The sequence below is a fragment of the Pelobates fuscus genome, chromosome 3 (assembly GCF_036172605.1).
Source record: "Pelobates fuscus isolate aPelFus1 chromosome 3, aPelFus1.pri, whole genome shotgun sequence".
Taxonomy (NCBI): domain Eukaryota; kingdom Metazoa; phylum Chordata; class Amphibia; order Anura; family Pelobatidae; genus Pelobates; species Pelobates fuscus.
Genome location: NC_086319.1, coordinates 373,387,233 through 373,407,262, shown reverse-complemented (window position 1 = coordinate 373,407,262; position 20,030 = coordinate 373,387,233). Strand labels below are relative to the sequence as shown.

The following is a 20,030-nucleotide window of genomic DNA, read 5'->3' as shown; positions in this document are numbered from 1 at the left end:
AATAGGACACAGTGAGTTACTGAAATTGTTGTGCCATCACTTTCCACCAGGGACCACCCTGTTGTGGTCATCAGCACATGGCACAATAGCAGCAACCTGTAATGCCACCAACATTGCCTCAAATTGTGTTGCCACCAGTGTCACCATGTATGGCCACCTGCCCTCAATGAGCTGCTACTATAACACATTCCACAGCAATAGCCTTTCATGTATGCACATGCATTTTATCCTCCCTCCCCTTGCAGGGCCGAAAATTACCGCAACCACCAGTATTTGGTTTCGAAATGATGATGTCCACAGGTAAGAGGCCTACAGTGTGAACAAGCAGGTGTTGCCAGAGCAGCACCAGAACCATATGTGGGCAGCCAGGAGGCAACTAGAACTACAGGACCTTCTAAACAACACAATATCAAGAACATCTGAATGTTAGGATTTTTCTGTCAGCAGATCACACACACCATGCACATGTTCGTCCAATCCTCATCCAATTAAAAAAAATGTTGTTTTTTTATTATTAAAAACAAATTATGTTCTTTATTATGACATCATGTTTATAGAAAGGTTATATTTCTCCAGGTCAGTTTTTAAACTCTAACACATTAATACCTTCTGCATGAAAACTATTTTTAGACATATGAAACATTATGGATACTAAATGATGGGACACTTTAACCCCTTAAGGACACATGACGTGTGTGACATGTCATGATTCCCTTTTATTCCAGAAGTTTGGTCCTTAAGGGGTTAAACAACATTCACAATGGACACTTTTCACTAATGTTACGTGGTATTTCTTAAAAACTTTAAATGAGTTGTTATTGTGAATGTGAAAGGTTGACATAGATTAATTATCACTTCATGTAATTCATGATTTAATATATGTGCTTATACAGAGAGTTACTGTCTATGTACGAGCAGACCATGGTATGTATTATCCTGATGTCTTGCACTTAGACATGTATTCTTGTCTACGTGTTGTGTTTTTTGTTAAACCATTCTATAGTGTAATGGCACAAACTTCTCCATTGAAAAACTCACTTTTCTAATTTATTATGTTCTATGTATGATGAACCATGAGTGTGTGCTATGTCAGGTACATATCTGTGTGATGACCCTGGTTGGGGATGGCTGGGAGTCATTCTGCTGCCCGTTTGATAGCTTTCACAGCATTTATGCTTAGTGCTATTCCCACTTTACTTGTGACAATTCCGATTAACTCAGGAGAAGTGAAGCTGTGAAAGCTGTTCAGATGTACACTGCTCTGTGAGTGCATGGTAGCTGGCCAGGTAAGTGTTATCTTGGGTCGGAAAACAGCGGATTCCAACCCAAGATCACTTATAATGGCAACACAAGCAGGGAAAATCAGGGAAGTATCGGGATAGGGAAATCAATAAATCAAAAGTATCAATAGAGATAATTAAAGAAATGAAAGAAAGTAACTCTGGAAAAAGAAAAAAAAAAGTGACACTTTTTTTTTTTTCATTTAAGCCTCTAACATTAATAGCACATTTTGGTATCTAAAAAAGTTAAGATACACTTTTATTTTATACATGATACATTTTATTTTTATCTAAAAAAAATTGTTTTTTGATAATAAAAAAGCAATGCAAGTCAAACAATCCAGGTTAAAATATAAGAAGAAAAAAAAACTTTATTAGGACCTGTACATTTACTGTGAGAAACCGATATCCTTGTCTATGATCCTTTTGGCTCTAGCGCAATAAATAGCTATAAACCTGGAGATGTCATGTTGATGTTTAGCTCTCTGCATATCAGTGATTATCAGGTGGAATGTGCATTTGTAGTAGGGGTTGAATGAAAAGTCCGACAGTTCCAACAACACAAACAATGATGAATATCCAAAGAAACAGTCTGTCCACGACCATGGCAACATATTTCCAATCTTCGATTATCTGAAAAATCAAAGCCGGGTGTTAGAACTGATCGGAAGTGAATATTTATACAAATATTGGGGTAAATGAGTGAATGATAAACACCTTATCCTGTTCACTAGAGAACCTCAGGACAATATAAACACCAGGGAAACATATGAAGAGCAAGGAAGTTGCAGAATGCAAAGGAAGGTAGTAGATCCCCCAGGATGGTAGGAGAAGTTGGAGAAGGGCAGGAAGTCTGGGAAGTACATAGATGGAAACATGTGCAGAGAGGTATGGCTGAAAATAGAAACATCTGAGAAAGACTGAGAAAAATGTGACTGTGAGGACACCACTGGAAGGTCTCGTATGGATGATTGAGCCAGAGGCACAGTTTGAAGTAGAACACAAAGTGTATGGGGCACAGGATGGATGATTGGGTCAATGTGCATCATGGTGAGCAGAGATCTACTTAAGCTATGGGATAACAGATTCAAATGGGGGATCAAAAAGGTATTAAGAGGAAAATGAGCAAAGAGCTCAGGGAGTGGAGGCAGATTAGAGTGGAGAAAAATCAAGGGAACGCAAAAGAAATTGAAATAATTCATTGCAGTATACAGTTTTTAAATTAGGCAGAAATAGTGGGGAAAATTAAATTTTTTAAATGTTTTTTCTTATATATACAGCAATTTGGCTAATGCAAAATATATATGAAATGTTTAGAAGATTAAAGCAGAATTCGGTCATCTAATTAATGGATGTCCTTTGAAAAAAAAGATCTTTTGGTAACGTAGAAGTTGAGTTAATTTGTATGAAAGCAGTACGGGTCCCAAAAATGGCAAGAAGGAATGGGTCTTTTCTTTTAAAACACATACATGTATAAAGGGCACAGAAATTAATTATGTACTAAGAAATCCTTGCGAAAAGCATTATTCATACCTATATTATGAATATTTACTTAGGGATAGTAATATGTGCCAATCCTAGAATAAGAACTTTACAATATTATATCATTTTAAAGATATCATAATTTCCAATGTATATAGATGCATCCAGTGCCAAGTGAACATTTTAAAGGTAGTCATTAAACAGAACAGTGGAACAGTTAAAATAAGAAAATAAAAAATATTTAATATTCTCGTGCAACAATTTTAATAAACTGCTATTTTTTAAGTAATAAAGTCTTACACTTTGGTCTTCATCCTCAGTTTTCATGTGATCTGCTATGAAGGTTACACCTTCCATGGCTTCTTGGACTTCGGGAGAAAGTTTCCTGGAGGTTCTACATCGGAATTCTTGGTTTCTGAGATTCTCTGCCTGATCGCTTCTGTCATTTGTTCTTGCAGTTGATGCATTTACAAAACAGTTTGAGTTTCTGATTGATTCATGTTGACCATTTCTCCTGTAACTGTGAAGTTTTTGATTTGGTGAGGCTTGCTCTGGTCTTTTCATGAAGAGGAACACTGGAAGTCTCTCTAGAAAACAGTTTTTGACCCATGTTGGCATTGTGTGTGTGCTAGGTGATCTGTGGTGCACATTAAGGACACAGACGCTTGTTACAATGGAAAATGTCACCAACACCATAGTGAACATGAGGTATTTCCCAATGAGAGGAACATCTAAAGAAGTTGGTGGAACAATTTTAGAAATAAGAAGCAAGAACACAGTCAGTGCAAGAAGCACCGATATACATAAGGTCATTTTCTGTCCACAGTCTGATGGAAGGTAGAATACTAATATAGCCAACGAGGTAATAAGGATACAAGGAATAATCAAATTGATGGTATAGAAAAGAGGTTTCCTCTTAATAATAAAATCATATGTTACATCAACATATGTGAGATCTACTGCGTTGGTTGTTCTTCTTCCTGGAAGCTCTATAATGTCCCATTCTCCACTTGGTGTAAAGTCATCCATGCTTGCATAGGCTGTACTAAGCACAAGATCAATTTCTGTGTAATCATATGTCCAGGAGCGAAACTTCAAAGTGCAGTTCTGTTGGTCGAAAGGAAAATGTTTTACCTCTATCTTGCAAGCGCTCTTGTAGATAGCAGGAGGTAGCCAAGCAATGCTTCCATTGTTCTGTACAATTGCGTTGGTGAACAATGAGACCTCATATGTACCATCAGCACTAGAAGAAAAATACAAGTGATACAATATGTTGTGAAGGGCATTTCTAAATTTCACATCAAACTGAAGTTATGAGTACAATATTCGTTTATAGCATTTCCCAAAGTAGAGAGGCACATTCTATATGAAAAAAAAGTATTTTTTTTTATATATTTCTGGTCAGTACCAGAAGGTCAAGACATACAATAAGGATTGAGTTATTCAAGTAGTAGCAAGTCGGTGGAGGTGTGCCAAAACCAACGAATGGGGTAGGGCCTGAAAAAGAGGGCCCACCAATTGAAGGAGTATATAAAAAAGGGAGAGGTGGGTGGGTTTCCAAAAAACACAGACAGAATGCTAGTAGGAGGCTGGGAGGAAGGGGTAGATATAGGTTGGTAACAAAGCCCTCCCACAACGCCAGACATCCTGCCTCTCATATATATATACACACACATATTGGATAATGTACATGTGAGAGGATTATAGACTATGTGTGGAAAATATTTTATGTTACACACTGAGAAATGTTATTCATTTAAAATACTGTTTTCTTATATGTCTTTATTATTTGGTACATATTTTTTGTCCAATCAAAATTTAGTTTTTTTGTTTCCATTAAATAATGTGCCAGCTATGTATTCCAAGGGTTATTTATAAAACAGAAGATCCGAGCAGATTCTAAGCAGACTTATAATAAAAAAAATGTAAGTCCAAAACAATTTGATATATACAGGTTGCCTTACTTATTGTATAGGACGATGTCTGGTAGCCAGATCTGTTTTGATGGGATACGAAGCTTTTTTATTCCATCATATTCCGATGGATTCCAGGTGAGTCGGTAATCTACCCACTCCTGAATTTATAAGCAAGAAAAAATAATGGTCATCTTGTTTTAAAATGTATAGCCTCTAAAATATCTCACAGACCTACCAACCAGTTTAGAAATATGAGTGGAGAGAGAATGGAGTCAAAAAGCTTGCTGGAGCAAACAATTGGATGATCTACCAATACCTGGGTCAAGAGATAGTCATGTTTTGGGTTAATGTGTCTAAGATATCCACAGATTTGTAGTTGATCTCGGACATAAAACCTTATCAACACAAAGTTTGTGTCACTCAGTCTTATATATTGGAATTACAATCCTGTTCATTTGAATTCTCTTAAAATTAATTAATACTAATTCTCTCATTTAACTTTAAACTTTCAAGTAACTGTTTAAAAAAAGGTATCACTATATTACTATATCATAAAGGATAGAACATTTATGTTACATAGGCTGAAAAGAGACATACATTCATCAAGTTCAACATCTGTTTTTGCTGTTGATCCAAAAGAAGGCAAAACAAACAAAAAAAAAAAACATTTTGAAGCACTTTTCAATTTTGCAACAAACTAGAAAAAATATTCCTTCTCAATCCAGGATCGGCAGTCAGAACTCTCCTTCGATCAAAAAATAAAGCAAACTTCATTATAATACATAAAGCAAACTAATTTTATAATACAAATGGAGAATCACGCTGATAAAGTAATAACACAAAGCTTTGGAGTATGAATATTTAATTCTTTTCTTGTTAGCACTAATTAGAATAGAAATAGAATTTGCTCCACTTTGGGATAAATTCCTTTTTTTTATATATAAACATGCTGTACATTAAATACTGCTTCCCAGGTAATAGTAATTATACTTGCCTGATTGAGCCAAACATTTGTTGTCATAATTTGCTCCCGTTCATTCTATAAAAAAAAAATATAATAAAAAATCAATTGTATTAAAAGATGTATTTGTACGTTTTGTTAACTTTCTTAATCCAAATATTCAAATGTATCCAGTTACTTCTTAAAACAAGAACAATGATAGGAGATTCTCGGCTTCTTTTCAACCTTGTTTCTATTTTTTACCGGCCAGCCACTACTCGTTGTCACTACCTATTTCTATCAGTCCACTTTGGGCAATGGAGACATCCTCACACAGTGGAGGGATGGCAACATGGTGCATCACAATAGTAGAAGACAAATATGGATACTTTTTTCCAGTAATATATTATTTTTCCATACTGGCATAGAAGAGTTAAATGAGACAAATGATAACAATAGTGTCCCTTAAATTTCTCTTGCTCATTTTTCCAAGAAACTCAATTTTAGCCAATCAGTCTTGATACCCACTTTCCCCTCTGCCTAATACTGTTCTTGTTCTCTTTTAAAATACAGCCAATTACGTCCTTCATACATGCATGGTAGGAGAAGACTGGCTTATTATTGGTTGATTTTTCAGTTCTGATATGGTATATTGAGTCCAATATAGACCTTTGTCCTTTTAGACTTAAAGGAACATTATAGGGTGAGGAACACAAACACGTATTCCTGACTATACAGTGTTACATGTCCCCTTAAAAGGTAATTAAACTTACCTTATTAACAGCACCGTGTGGGTTCGCCAGCGTTGGCCCCACCTTCGATCCTCCTCCTTGTTGACATCATCAGAAATTTGAATTTCAGCAAGGAGGTGGGACGGGGCGGGGCCAAATGCTATGAGGAGATTTCAGCACGCTGAACGGCAGTGCTGCCTACTGTGCAGCACTGCCCCAGGAAGCACCCCCAGTGGCCATATGAAGAGTGGCCACTGGAGATGTCCCTAAGAGGTAATGCAAAGACTGCCTTTTCTCTGAAAAGGCAGTGTTTACATGACAATGCCTGTAGGGACTGATTATACTCACCAAAGCAACTACATTAAGCTGTAGTTGTTCTGGTAACTATAGTGTCTCTTTAAGCAGACTGTTACAGCAGCAAAGCTTTATCTGTGCCCTAAATATCTGCCTAGATAAGATTTACATGACAACATGTTAGCTGGGAGAAAAGGCAGAGCACACGAGTAAATTCAATAAGACGAGTAATGCACATTAAATCGAATTGATTTTGTAACTCAATTAAAAAGCACGTCATGTTTTTATGTAGCGTTCATATCCACTGCATCCTAAAACATAAAGATATATTCCTGAAAATATTGTGCAAATGCTATTGAAGGATACTAGATAACTAAGAGCGCATTTTGTTATTAAAATAAGTGCCGGTACTCCAATAATAAGATTTATGTAATTTGTGTTTCTAAGCAAAACAGCTGAAAGCCAACCCATGTCCTGTTTGTTCATTCTGATGTTTACTTAAAACAATTCAAAAATCACAAAGTGATTCCATTAACACTGCAGACATAATCTCATATAACTAATTATGCAACAACATTCCATCTAAGTCTCTTAGGAGCTCTTTAGGGTAGGCATCTCAAACTCCACTTCCCACTGCTAGGATTTGCTGAACTAGACTTCCCATAATTCTCTACCCATCTACTGCATTCAAAGAATTCTGGAAGATGTAAGCCATCAGCATCTGGTGGGGGAGGTGGAGGGGGATCTTGAGATTCCTGCTTTAGGGTCTTTGGATTTCTGTACTATTTTGATATAGGGAGATTGTTCCACATCAGATGTTGGCAGAGGTTACAAATATATCATAGCGTTAAATGGAAATAGGATATGCTATAAACCACCATAACCACAATGGATGTGAGGCGAGTAAATCTCTATATTTTACATTGGATACATCATGTATCTTTGTGATGTATGATGTATTCAATGTATATGGGAACATTTAAATTAAGTTTATTATTTAATTAAAGGCTCACTTTAAATATGTCTTTAGTGGCTGTCTACCTGACAACCACTAGAGGCACTTCCGTTGTGAGAACTTATCTCACAGCTAACCTCAAATAGGAGTGCGGTGGTAGCGGTTCATGAATTTCTTGTTCCCAATGCTGCTCTATGAGGACCATTGGATTGGACTTTTAAATGTGTCAGCGTGACACTGTGGGAGGCAGATCTAGCTGCTACAGGGAATGAATCTGAGCAGTGAAAAAAATATATATATGTAAAACCTTTATTTATCAATTTTTATTTAGATTTAAAGAGGATATGAATTGTGTGGCAGAGCTCCAATACTCAACCAGAGTATCTCCACCACAGCCTCTCTTTTTGTCTGCAGCGTATTCAGTGCTATATAGCAGCCCACCCAATCATCAGTCGAAACTTGATGAAGGGTAAAAACAGGAATGCTTTATTGGGTTACAGTGCACGCATTTATACACAGACCCCCCCCCTCCCTTCTTCCCCCACATGGGGTCATTAAGAAAATCAATGAGGATCCTACCCAGGTGCTTCTGTGTCTGGGAGATAACTAGGTTGAGTACCGCTAATCTAATCAACCTCCAGACAACAGGGTGCTTTAACAGAATATCCCCCAAAACATACTTTTAGGAATTTGTAAGCCCCACATATGAGCTATCCCCAGATAGCTTGTCCCTGAGCACTCCAGCTGTTAAAATAGCACCCTTATACTATGCACAATGTAGAATGTTCACACAGTTAAAGGTTTCACCGTCCGCCACTGAGTTTTGAGTCGACTAGTAGACTAGTTGTACACGACCAGCCTGAGTTGGTGGGCTGAATCAAAGCATATAACCTGCACAGATAGAGGACCGGGTGGTCGGATTTCAGGGGGCTTGGTCTGGCAGTGTCTGCTAGGAGAAGGCAAGAGCCACAGCTGGGTGATTATCAGTCTTTTCTGCTTAGTTAGTACAGTCTGGTAGCAAATTGAATTACATTGTATTCCTAATACTAAGTGTTCCTTTAATAAACTAGAGAATGGCTGGGGACATTGAAGCTGCTCGTTATCAAACACAGTATGGATATAATGTCAGCATAGATCAATAATAAAGCACTCGGAAATGTCTAAATGCACACTGACCAGTGCAATCTCAGATAGAATTAGGAAAGTGCTTACTTATTCTTATTAAAAAAAAAAACAAACAAACAAACATAAGGGTTTGTTCACTAAACAGAGTGAATTGGAAGCCAAATTCAGGCTAAAAGAGGCAGGCGTTCATTATAGACATTTCCCAAATCAGCTAGTTTGGTCTAAATATTACAATTTGCTCTTTAATTCAATGCAACTCACTGTTTAATGAATAAAGCCCAGTGTATTGCAAAGACTAGACCAGATGGTGGGAAATATCCAGAAACCATGCTACAGCCCTGTGTTTAAGTATATTATGGTAATTATGATTATATTATGTTTTATTTGTGACTATTGTAAGTGCTGCGACGTCCATTACTGATTTGCTCCTGACATCTCAGGAGAGGGTTAGCTGAGGACTAGTTCCATTCCTATTATCTAGTAAACATCCATAAGTGCAAGCTACTTTTCCTTTGGCTAACATACAGTATTTAAATTAGCTTCATCATAGATGACATTTCAACAAGCCAAGGCAGTCTAAGGCAGCACAGAAATCAACTGACTTTAGGCCTATTTTAAACATCTTTCAGGCCAAAATGTCGCACCTTCAAGTCTCCACAAATTACAAAATAGAGCAAAGAGCTCTGTGCTTTAGAACAGTGTTCCGCAACCCTCTCCTCAAGGCACACCTAACAGTCCAGGCTTCAGGGACTACCCAAGTTGTTTTAAACAAACAAACTAAAAACACCCGGGTAATCCCTAAAGCCTGGACTGTTAGGTGTTTCTTGAGGAAAGGATTGAGAAGCACTGCTTTAGAAGACACAACTCCCTGACTTTCCTCAATGTGTCTCAATAATATTAATGTATAACTGAGGATACGCTAGTCTAGTGTATCCTGGTGTCTTTGCATCTCTGTGGCTTCTTCTTGAACTAGCAATTTGTGGGTGACAGAAGACAGTACGTAAGCAGAAGGGATGTGATGTCACATCATTATGGTCACAAAATGTATGTCTCGGAAAGACGCAGTGACAGACAATGGGGAAACAGATTTGCCACTAATCCAATCCAATAACAAAATCCAATACAAATACACTTATATGTGATTACTGTCTCTTGGGTGGCACTGTAAAAAATGATATGGTGGGCGGCTAGGACTGCCAGTTTGACAGCACTCTTTTAAAGAATTAGGACTTAGTCACACCCAAGTATTTTTCCTACTGGCTGACTGGGTTCAGTCTCTTTCTATGAGGCACATGACTCATTGTCAATGACCGTATGATGTTGACCCTTCCAAGTGCAGAAGAATTTTATTTTCTGTGTGAAGATCATTTGGACTCTGACTGTTCTCACCACGCTGATGAGTTGAGCCAGAGACAGCTGGAGTTTGATTGAGACGAGCTGAGAGCTGTTATACGACGGTCGAATAAGTTTGTTATATCTGTCTTTCCTCAGAAGGCTGTTCATTAATCTCTCCTCCGAGTCTGCTGCTGTGCTATCTACAGATACATAACAGGAACAAAAAGAAAGAAAACGAACAATGACATCCATGCACAAGAGAAACAACGATTACAATAATAAGTCAGTCCTGTAGGTGAGCAAAAATCATGACAAAGTAGTAATTTTTATATAACAGTCGTTAGGTATTTACCCTTAGATGGATCACTAGGGTGAGGGAAACAGTAAAAAGTTACTATATCACATTGAGAACACGCAAGGAATACAGGCAGCCACATTCAATCCCGTAAACATTTTTTGGAAAGATGTTCGGGATTCCAACAAGTAGAAAATGAAGTTAGAACATTCTCAAATTAGAGTATTGTGCATGATCACAAAAACATCTCATATTTCATATACATCTGGGAAAACAACTTGGGGTCCTATATCAATGGTGGGCACTAGTACATCTGGTTTTACTAGACAATATCAGATGGTCTGGTGCAGCATCAAAGTCATAGTACACCCCAGCCTCCAACAACCATTGGACAAGCTCTGCCTGGAATTAAGCCAATACTTCACAGATAAAACCTGACAAATTCATTGTCTGTAGAGTTTTACAAAGATTCTGATCAGTTTTGGCAAACAAAGACATAATTAGTTCAAAACTGCAAAGCAAAAATCATGTATATCAAGTGTTTCCAATTATATTGAACGTCCTATTTTATAGGTTATATTTATTCTTTAGATCAGCCGCTCCAAAACGCCAAATATGTTCTCCTTATGAAAATAAAAAATATAGAAAAATAAAACATAATATATTGGGGGAGCGCTTGATTTAAATATTTCCTATAAATTGTACAGAAATTTGGCATTTTCAATAGATACTTATATTAAAATGTGCTATTTCTAGTTCAGTGTCCTAAATATTATTTTAGAGTGCAATTACCATGTAATTAATTACCATGTGTCACATCAACTTCAGTAAAGTGCGATCACCATAAATGCAATTTTTTTGTGAGCTTGCAAATCCTTATATTAAATTCAATAATATATTTTATATCCTATTTGTATAAAATCGAATAAACTATGAATAACGAGTATGAATACTTAAAGTGCTAAGAATACTTAAAATATATACAACCATTCAGATGCAAATCATTGCAAGTACATAAAAGGGGCATTAAAAATCCTCCTGTGTAAGTGCATCTCATTAAATCCACAATTATTCAATAATAGAATCTTGGCGCAGTATACTTAATATAGGGATATACAATTTGGAGTATATATGTCAAGATAACTCTTCCATGATTCAATTGTCAAAGGAAAAACAAACATATATAACACCTTCTAGATCACTCTAGCTGAATGCTCACTCACATTTTCTAGAGCCCTTTAATGTCTTTTTCATGTACCACTTGGAGTCTATTTGAGATGACTCTTCTCCTCAAAGAGAAAAAGGGGACCCCCTCGGCTGCTATATGACTCATTAACTGAGCTCCAGAGTCGTCAGATAGAGGATATCATAGAGAGCTACCGGAATGGGTGCAAAGTGTCAGTTATATCACCAGGCCACCAAGGACCGGGTTGAGGAGTGGAGCTGGTGCTAAACTCTTAGCAGGGCAGCAGCAGGCAAGCAAACTAAGTAGAGTAAGCTGCCTGCTAGTGATGTCCCGAACGGTTCGCTGGCGAATAGTTCCTGGCGAACATCGTGTGTTCGCGTTCGCCACGGATGGCGAACATATGCGATGTTCGGTCCGCCCCCTATTCGTCATCATTGAGTAAACTTTGACCCTGTACCTCACAGTCAGCAGACACATTCCAGCCAATCAGCAGCAGACCCTCCCTCCCAGGCCCTCCCACCTCCTAGACAGCATACAATTTAGATTAATTCTGAAGCTGCATTCATTTTTTTTTGTGTTTATTATGCATTATCCTCCATAGCCAGTAACCTGTGTTTATTATACATTATCCTCCATAGCCAGTAACCTGTGTTTATTATACATTATCCCCCATAGCCAGTAACCTGTGTTTATTATACATTATCCCCCCATAGCCAGTAACCTGTGTTTATTATACATTACCCCCCCATAGCCAGTAACCTGTGTTTATTATACATTATCCTCCCATAGCCAGTAACCTGTGTTTATTATACATTATCCCCCCATAGCCAATAACCTGTGTTTATTATACATTATCCTCCCATAGCCAGTAACCTGTGTTTATCATATCTGGTGTCACAATAGCTTGCATTTAAAAAAAAAAAACTTTTTTGACTGTAATATAATAGCAGTCAGTTTCCTTCACACGTGTGTTTCAGGGCCTGCCAGGGCACAGTGTCACACCAGTGCCACTCGTAAACTCATATCTGGTGTAACAGTAGTGTACATTTAAAAAAAAAAAATACAGGGGGCTTGTTGTCACCTTTCGGGGACCGTTGGTGTTGTACGTGGCTGGGTGGAGGAAGAGACCTTCAATGACATCAGTGAGGACAAGGAACTGGACATGGCTAGCTTGGTATCCAACCTTGTGCAAATGGGGAGTTTGCGGTTGTGCAAATGGACTGTTTGCGGTTGTTTGCGGTGCGTTAAACGGGGAGTTTGGTCTGTCACTGTGAAGCGGGCGTAACCCTTACACTACCTGATCGATACAACATCATACCTGATGTTTTAAAGCAGGTTATTCCAAACAATTTAGGAATGTTAGGTGATTTATGCCCTTTATGGATTAAAACCAGACTCTGCATCAACTATGTAATTTTCCATGGGAGTTTTGCCATGGATCCCCCTCCGGCATGCCACAGTCCAGGTGTTAGTCCCCTTGAAACAACTTTTCCATCACTATTGTGGCCAGAAAGAGTCCCTGTGGGTTTTAAAATTCGCCTGCCTATTGAAGTCTATGGCGGTTCGCCTGGTTCGCCCGTTCGCGAACATTTGCGGAAGTTCGCGTTCGCCGTTCGCGAACGGAAAATTTAATGTTCGCGACATCACTACTGCCTGCTGCTGCCCTGCTTGCAATTTCCATCTCCGATGGGCACCCCTGACAGGCGGAACTCTAGAGTTCTGTCAAAGTTGCGACCTTTGTAACCCTGGTAGTCCAGCCACTGGCATGCTTTGCCATCCTACAAATAAAGGGCTTTAAAGATGTTGGTCTGGCATAGCATGCCCTAATGATCATCCAGCCAGCCTAATCACCGAGCATTCCAATCGTGGTCTAGGGGGTTTGCCTGAAAAAGCACTCCCCTCACAGCTAATGCTGGCAGTCAGAGCATCTCCAAAGTGGCAAGTCTTGTGAGGTGCTCTCGGTATGCAATGGTTAGTACCTACCAAATGTGGAGCAAGGAAGGACAACCAGTAAACCGCATCAGGATCACAGGGGACCCAAGGCTCGAATATGGGGAGCGAAGGCTAGTTCGTCTGGTTTAATCACACAGAGAGCTACTGTCACTCAAATTGCTGAAAACCTTAATGTTGGCCATGATAGAAAGGTGTCAGGACACATAGTATTGCAGTTTGCTGCATATGGGGTTGCATAGTCGAGGACCAATCAGAGTGCCTATGATGATCCCTGTCCACCACTGAAAGCACATTAAATGGGGAGATGATCATCAGAACTGGACCATGGAGCAATGGAAGAAGGTTGCCCTGTCTGATGAATCACGTTTTTATTTTAGATCAGGTGAATGGCCGGGTGCGTCGTTTACCTAGGGAAAAGATGGCAGCAGGATGCACTGTAGGAAGAAAGCAGACCAGCAGAGGCAATGTTCTGCTGGGAAACCTTGGGTCCTGGCAATCTTTTGGATATTACTTTGCCATGTACCATCTACCTAGAGATTGTTGTACACCCTTTCATGGCAATGATGTTTCCTGATGGCAGTAGCCTCTTTCAGCAGGATAATGCACCCTGCCACACTGCAAAATATGTTCAGGAATAGTTGGAGGAACGTGCAAAAGAGATCAAGATATTGCCTTGGACTCCAAATTCCCCAAATCTCAATTTGATTGAGCATCTTTGGGAAATGCTGGAACCAGGCCCGGACTGGCCATCGGGAACACCCATTAAATGTCTGGTGGGCCGCGATGGCCGTGGGCCTCACACATACACACTACACCCTTCACACACACACTGCACACCTCACACATACACACAACAGACCCCAAACACACTGCACCACTCACACACACACACACAATACTTCCAAACATTTATCTTAATATACTGCAGAACCCATAACATACTTCATCCATAAACACACTAAATTCCAGACACACACTAGATCCCTTACCCAACTCTGGATCATCCACACATATACACCACACTAGATCTCGATATACACTCTGAATCCTCTACACACACTCACTAGATCTCCTATACACAGTCTGAGTTCTTCGAACACACACTAGATCCCCTACACACACACTGCACCACCTACATACACACTACATTTCTGACATACACACTCTGGATAACCTATGCACACGCTAGATTCTTTGTAAGCAAACACATACTACATTCCCTAAACACACACTCTCTACAACCCCTACACATACTACATCACCTATACACACATACACTACAGCCCGTATGCATACACTCGCCACATCCCCTATACACACTATACCCCCTATACACACACACTCTCTACAGCACCTAGACACACATGCATTACATTACACCACAAACACAACATGACTGAAACCAACCTGTTAACACAAAACCACACCACAATCAGCTCACTCTACACACACGCAATTCCAGAAGCAGGCTCCAAACACATGCACAGTATTCTTTCCTGGCATTTTTGTCTCCTGGTATCCCATTAATGGAGACACCAGAGGCAAGTTTCAAGCAAACACAATGCAAGCATTTTATTAAATTTGCTTGAGCTGTGCAGAACAAATACAGGGCCGTTTTCTCATGCTAGAGCTCTTCAGCAGAGCTCTGCACATGGTCTGCCCTGGAAGAGCATTGAACCAACATGCTCACTTTGAGATAGGGTGTGCTTGTCATTGGCCCTTTTCAGTGGGCCGCTGTAATTAAAAAATGCCCGGGCCAAATTTGTTTCCAAGTCCGGCCCTGGCTGGAACAACAAATCCGATCCATGGAGGTCCAACCTCTCAACTTGCAGGACTTAAAGGATCTGCTGCTAATGTCTTGGTGCCAGATACCACAGGACAAGTTCAGAGGTCTTGTGGAGCCCATGCCTTGACGCATCAGCACAAGGGGAATCTAAACGATATTAGGCAGGTGATTTTAATGTTGTGGATGATCAGTGTTTGTGGCATATTCCAACATATTCTTCAGTGGTTTACAATTATAAAATGGTGACATCTGACAACAAGTTAATTTACATAGAAAATAGAACAGAGACAAGAGGTGAAGAAGGTCCTGCTCAAAGAGCTTACAATCTATGAATGTTGGATTTATTGGCATGCTAACAGATGTGCTAGATAGAAATCTAGTTTCATTTGTTTACTCATAAATTTGTTAGATTTCATTCGGATTCTAGATTGATTGGCTTACTGGTAAATTCCTTTAATCTTTCCATGAATAAAGCAAACACGTGATGTCTCACATATATATATATGCAGGAATTCATGGAAAAACAGTGATTGGTATGTTATTGGAGGAAGATAAGAGCGGTGGGGTAATGCTCGTCAACTGCTTAAAGAAGCAGCATTGTTGACCTTTCTACATGTCAGAAGCACAAATTCACTGAATATTAGACATGTGCAATTCGTTTCGGTCCGAATAGGAATTCGGACGAATTTCGGACAATTCGGACATTTGGGTACTTCTGAATGTCCGAATTGCCAAAGTCCCGAAGTCCTGAATTGCCGAGGTCCCGAAGTTCCGAAGTTGCCGAAGTTCCGAAGTGTCAAAGTGCCGAATTGCCGAAGTCCGAAATTGCGAAAATCCCGAATTTCGGAATGCCGAACCGAACCGAAATTTGTTCCCATGCACATGCCTACTGAATATATATTTCACTAATTAGAAAAAGCCTATTCAAAAATAAAAAAGTTAGTGAAATGTGAAGAAAATAAATGATACATTAATCCAATTAATTTATATAGTTTCATTAGCAATCATCCACTAGATGCCACTATAGTTTAAAATTTACTGTAAAAAAAATGTGAACATTTCCTTTAAAATGTGTGTTTCTCTTAGATTTCTTGACACAATGCATTTTGCGCATCACTATAATGTATTTCAATTGTTTTTGACAGACAGCATTCAGTCAGCAAAACTACTTTCTAAACAAGCAAATACGTAGACTAGTATATATATATATATATATATATATAAAGAAGGTTGATAAGATGGTACGGTAAGCTGATTGGAACATAACAATTTATTAGATCTTCTTCTAATAAGCCTACAGTGTTGAATAAACAGTAGTTTGTTTGACCATTTTTATACAAAGGTTTTATTAAGTGCTCCATTTCAAAACAATGCAAAATTAAATATGTTAAATAAAGCATCTCTACATTCCAAATCCAGACTACACACAGAGGAGAAACAAATTTATCCATCAAAAGTTTCCGCTCAGTTCCTTGTGAACAATTATGGTTCAAAACTACATGGGTGTATTCTAGCAGCAAGAGAGGGGAGAGGATGTAGGGTTTTTGACTGATTACAAGGCTTATCCGTGGACTGCAAGAGGAAAGTAACGATTATAACAAAGTAGTCATATTTATTGTATATGGCCAGAGGCGTAACTAGAAATCACTGGACCCTGGTGCAAAAATGTTCTCCCCCCAGCCTTCCCATGTGTCCTATTCCCCACAGCCCCTCCATGTGTGTCATTCCTTCTCCCCCCAGCCACTCCATGTGTGTCTACCTGTTCACCCTGACCGACCGTGGTACCAGGACTGACAGTAAGTGCTCTCTCAGTGAGCACTTCCTGTCAGACAGCGCTGCCATGCTACACACAGCGGCAGAAGGGGAGCAGCTCCTCCATGTGTCTCATTTCCCTCCTGCCCCTCCATGTTTCTAATTTGTTCCCCCAAGCCGCTCCATGTGTCTCATTCCCTCATTCCCCCAGCACCTCCCTGTGTCTCATTCCCTCACCTCCCAGTCCCTCCATGTGTCTCATTCCCTCACTATGACCAAAACTAAATTGAAATTTGCCGCCAACATTAACACTGGAGGGTAAGAGACATGGGGGGAGGGAGGAGAGGAAATGAGACACATGGGGGGGGGGGGAACTGGGTGATTGAAACACATGTGGAACTGATAAAATGAGGCACATGGGGAGGCTGGGAGAATTAGGCACATGGAGAGGCTTGGGGGAATGAGTGTCAGGATCGGGACAGGGATCCAACACGCAGAGTACAAACAGGACAGGATACGTATACCGGACCTTAGAATGGCCGGACTAACGTACAGAGAATATAGAGAATGGTCAGAGACAAGCCGAGGTCGAGGGAACGAGAGGACAGGTAAGCGAGGAACAAGCCGGGTCAAGGATAACAGAGGTAAACAGAGTAAGTCAAACAAGCCGGGTCGGAACCAAAGGGATAACAGAAAATACCAGAGCACTGTGTGACTAGACAGGCTAGAACCACGACAGGGCAATGAGCAAATGAGAGAAGCACTGTTAAATACCCTGGCTCAGAGGGGTAGACACGCCTCCGACGAGTCCTGATTAGTCTCCAAACAATTGAGTGACAGGTCGTTCCGGGTTGGCGTCATGACGTCGACTTCCGGACGTCATGCTACAAAAGGAAGTGACTCCCTCGCGGCCGGCGTTTATGTGACCGGGTGGACCGCGAGGAACATGGGAAACAGACCGTCCGGATGGATAGACGTCTAAGTCTCTACCTCTCCCAGAGGTAGAGACCTCAGGTACCCTGACAGTACCCCCCCTCTCAGATACGCCCACCGGGCGGAATGAACCGGGACGAGATGGGAAGCGGACGTGAAACGCCCTGCGGAGACGAGGAGCATGAACATCCTCTTGAGGCACCCAACTCCTCTCCTCAGGACCATATCCCTTCCAATCGACCAGATATTGAACTCTCCCCCGGGAGATTCGAGAATCGATGATAGCGTTAACCTCATACTCCTCCTGACCCTCCACCTGAACAGGGCGAGGGGAGGAGAACGTGGAGGAAAATCTGTTACAGACTAGTGGTTTCAGCAATGAAACATGAAATGAGTTAGGGATGCGTAAGGCAGATGGAAGAGCTAGACGATACGCAACTGGGTTAATTCGAGTCAGCACCCTGTAAGGTCCAATATAGCGAGGAGCGAACTTCATGGAAGGCACTTTTAAACGAATGTTTCTTGTACTCAACCATACTCTATCACCTGGAACAAACACCGGAGCCGCCCTTCTACGTTTATCAGCGTGTTTCTTAACCAGCATAGAATTGTGCAGAAGAATTTGTCGAGTCTGATCCCACAACTTCCTCAAATTGGCAACATGAACATCAACCGACGGTAACCCTTGCGAAGGAGAAGCCGAGGGAAGAATAGATGGATGAAAGCCATAATTCATGAAGAAGGGGCTTGAATGAGTAGAATCACAAACGAGATTGTTGTGTGCAAACTCCGCCCAAGGAATCAAACCAACCCAATCGTCCTGGTGTTCAGAAACAAAACAACGTAAATATTGTTCAATCTTTTGGTTGGTGCGTTCAGCAGCTCCGTTAGACTGAGGATGATAGGCAGAAGAGAAATTCAATTTGATACCCAGTTGAGAGCAGAAGGACCTCCAAAAACGGGAAACAAATTGGGAACCTCTGTCAGACACAATTTGGGAGGGTATCCCATGTAAACGAAAAATCTCCCTTGCGAATATCTCTGCCAATTCGGGGGAAGACGGGAGTTTAGGCAGAGGAACGAAGTGAGCCATCTTGGTGAATCTGTCAACCACGGTGAGGATAACAGTCTGTTTTTTAGAGATAGGTAAATCGACAATGAAGTCCATAGCTAAACAGGACCATGGCTTCTCTGGAACCTCTAAGGGATGCAGAAATCCACATGGGAGTGTATGAGGTTGCTTAGTCTTAGTACAGACCTCACACGTACCGATGAAATCCTTAACATCCTTACGTAAAGCAGGCCACCAGAAATCTTTGGAGATTAAAGCATACGTCTTGCGAATGCCAGGATGCCCAGCTACCTTGCTGTTGTGGAAACACCTTAACACCTCCAGTTGGAGAGCAGGAGGAACGAAGTGTCTATCCCCAGGAGTCTGTTTAGGAGCTAGATGTTGTAACTTCATGATCTCAGCAAGCAACGGAGAATGAATCCTGAGATTCGTGTTAGCGATGATATTACATTTAGGAACTATCGAGGAAAGAACTGGCTCAGCTATAGTGGACGGTTCATATTGGCGAGATAAAGCATCGGCTTTAGAGTTCTTAGAACCAGGTCTATAAGTAAGCACATAATTGAAGTGAGTCAGGAATAAGGACCAACGAGCTTGCCTGGCGGATAGGCGCTTAGCCTCCCCAATATAGGACAAGTTCTTGTGGTCCGTTAGAATCGTAACAGGATGTAAGGTCCCTTCTAATAAATGTCTCCACTCCTTTAGGGCCATAATGACCGCTAACAGTTCCCTGTCACCGATGTCATATCTGCTTTCAGGACCAGATAGTTTCTTAGAGAAAAAACCACAAGGATGTAACGGTTTGTCCACCCCTAACCTTTGTGACAGAACAGCACCTACTCCCGTCTCAGAGGCATCGACCTCGAGTAGGAACGGCAGAGTCGTATCAGGATGGACTAAAATTGGGGCAGAAGCAAAAAGTTCCTTGAGAGTCTTGAAAGCAACAAGGGCCTCAGTAGACCAGGTCTTAGTATCAGCCCCTTGTTTGGTCATAT

General features: G+C 40.4%; 1 protein-coding gene across 1 annotated transcript in view; it reads right to left on the bottom strand.

The window, feature by feature from the left end:
• Positions 1 to 1,667: 1,667 nt before the first annotated feature.
• Positions 1,668 to 20,030, bottom strand: part of CHRNB4 (cholinergic receptor nicotinic beta 4 subunit) — a 30,736-nt gene continuing 12,373 nt past the window's right edge. Inside the window, exons 2-6 of the mRNA XM_063445922.1 lie at positions 10,113 to 10,258; positions 5,673 to 5,717; positions 4,727 to 4,836; positions 3,063 to 4,005; positions 1,668 to 1,913 (exon numbers count right to left, since the gene is read on the bottom strand). Of these exons, the coding sequence (XP_063301992.1) occupies positions 1,773 to 1,913; positions 3,063 to 4,005; positions 4,727 to 4,836; positions 5,673 to 5,717; positions 10,113 to 10,258 (1,385 nt within the window). The 3' untranslated portion in view covers positions 1,668 to 1,772. The remainder of the gene's footprint in view (positions 1,914 to 3,062; positions 4,006 to 4,726; positions 4,837 to 5,672; positions 5,718 to 10,112; positions 10,259 to 20,030) is intronic.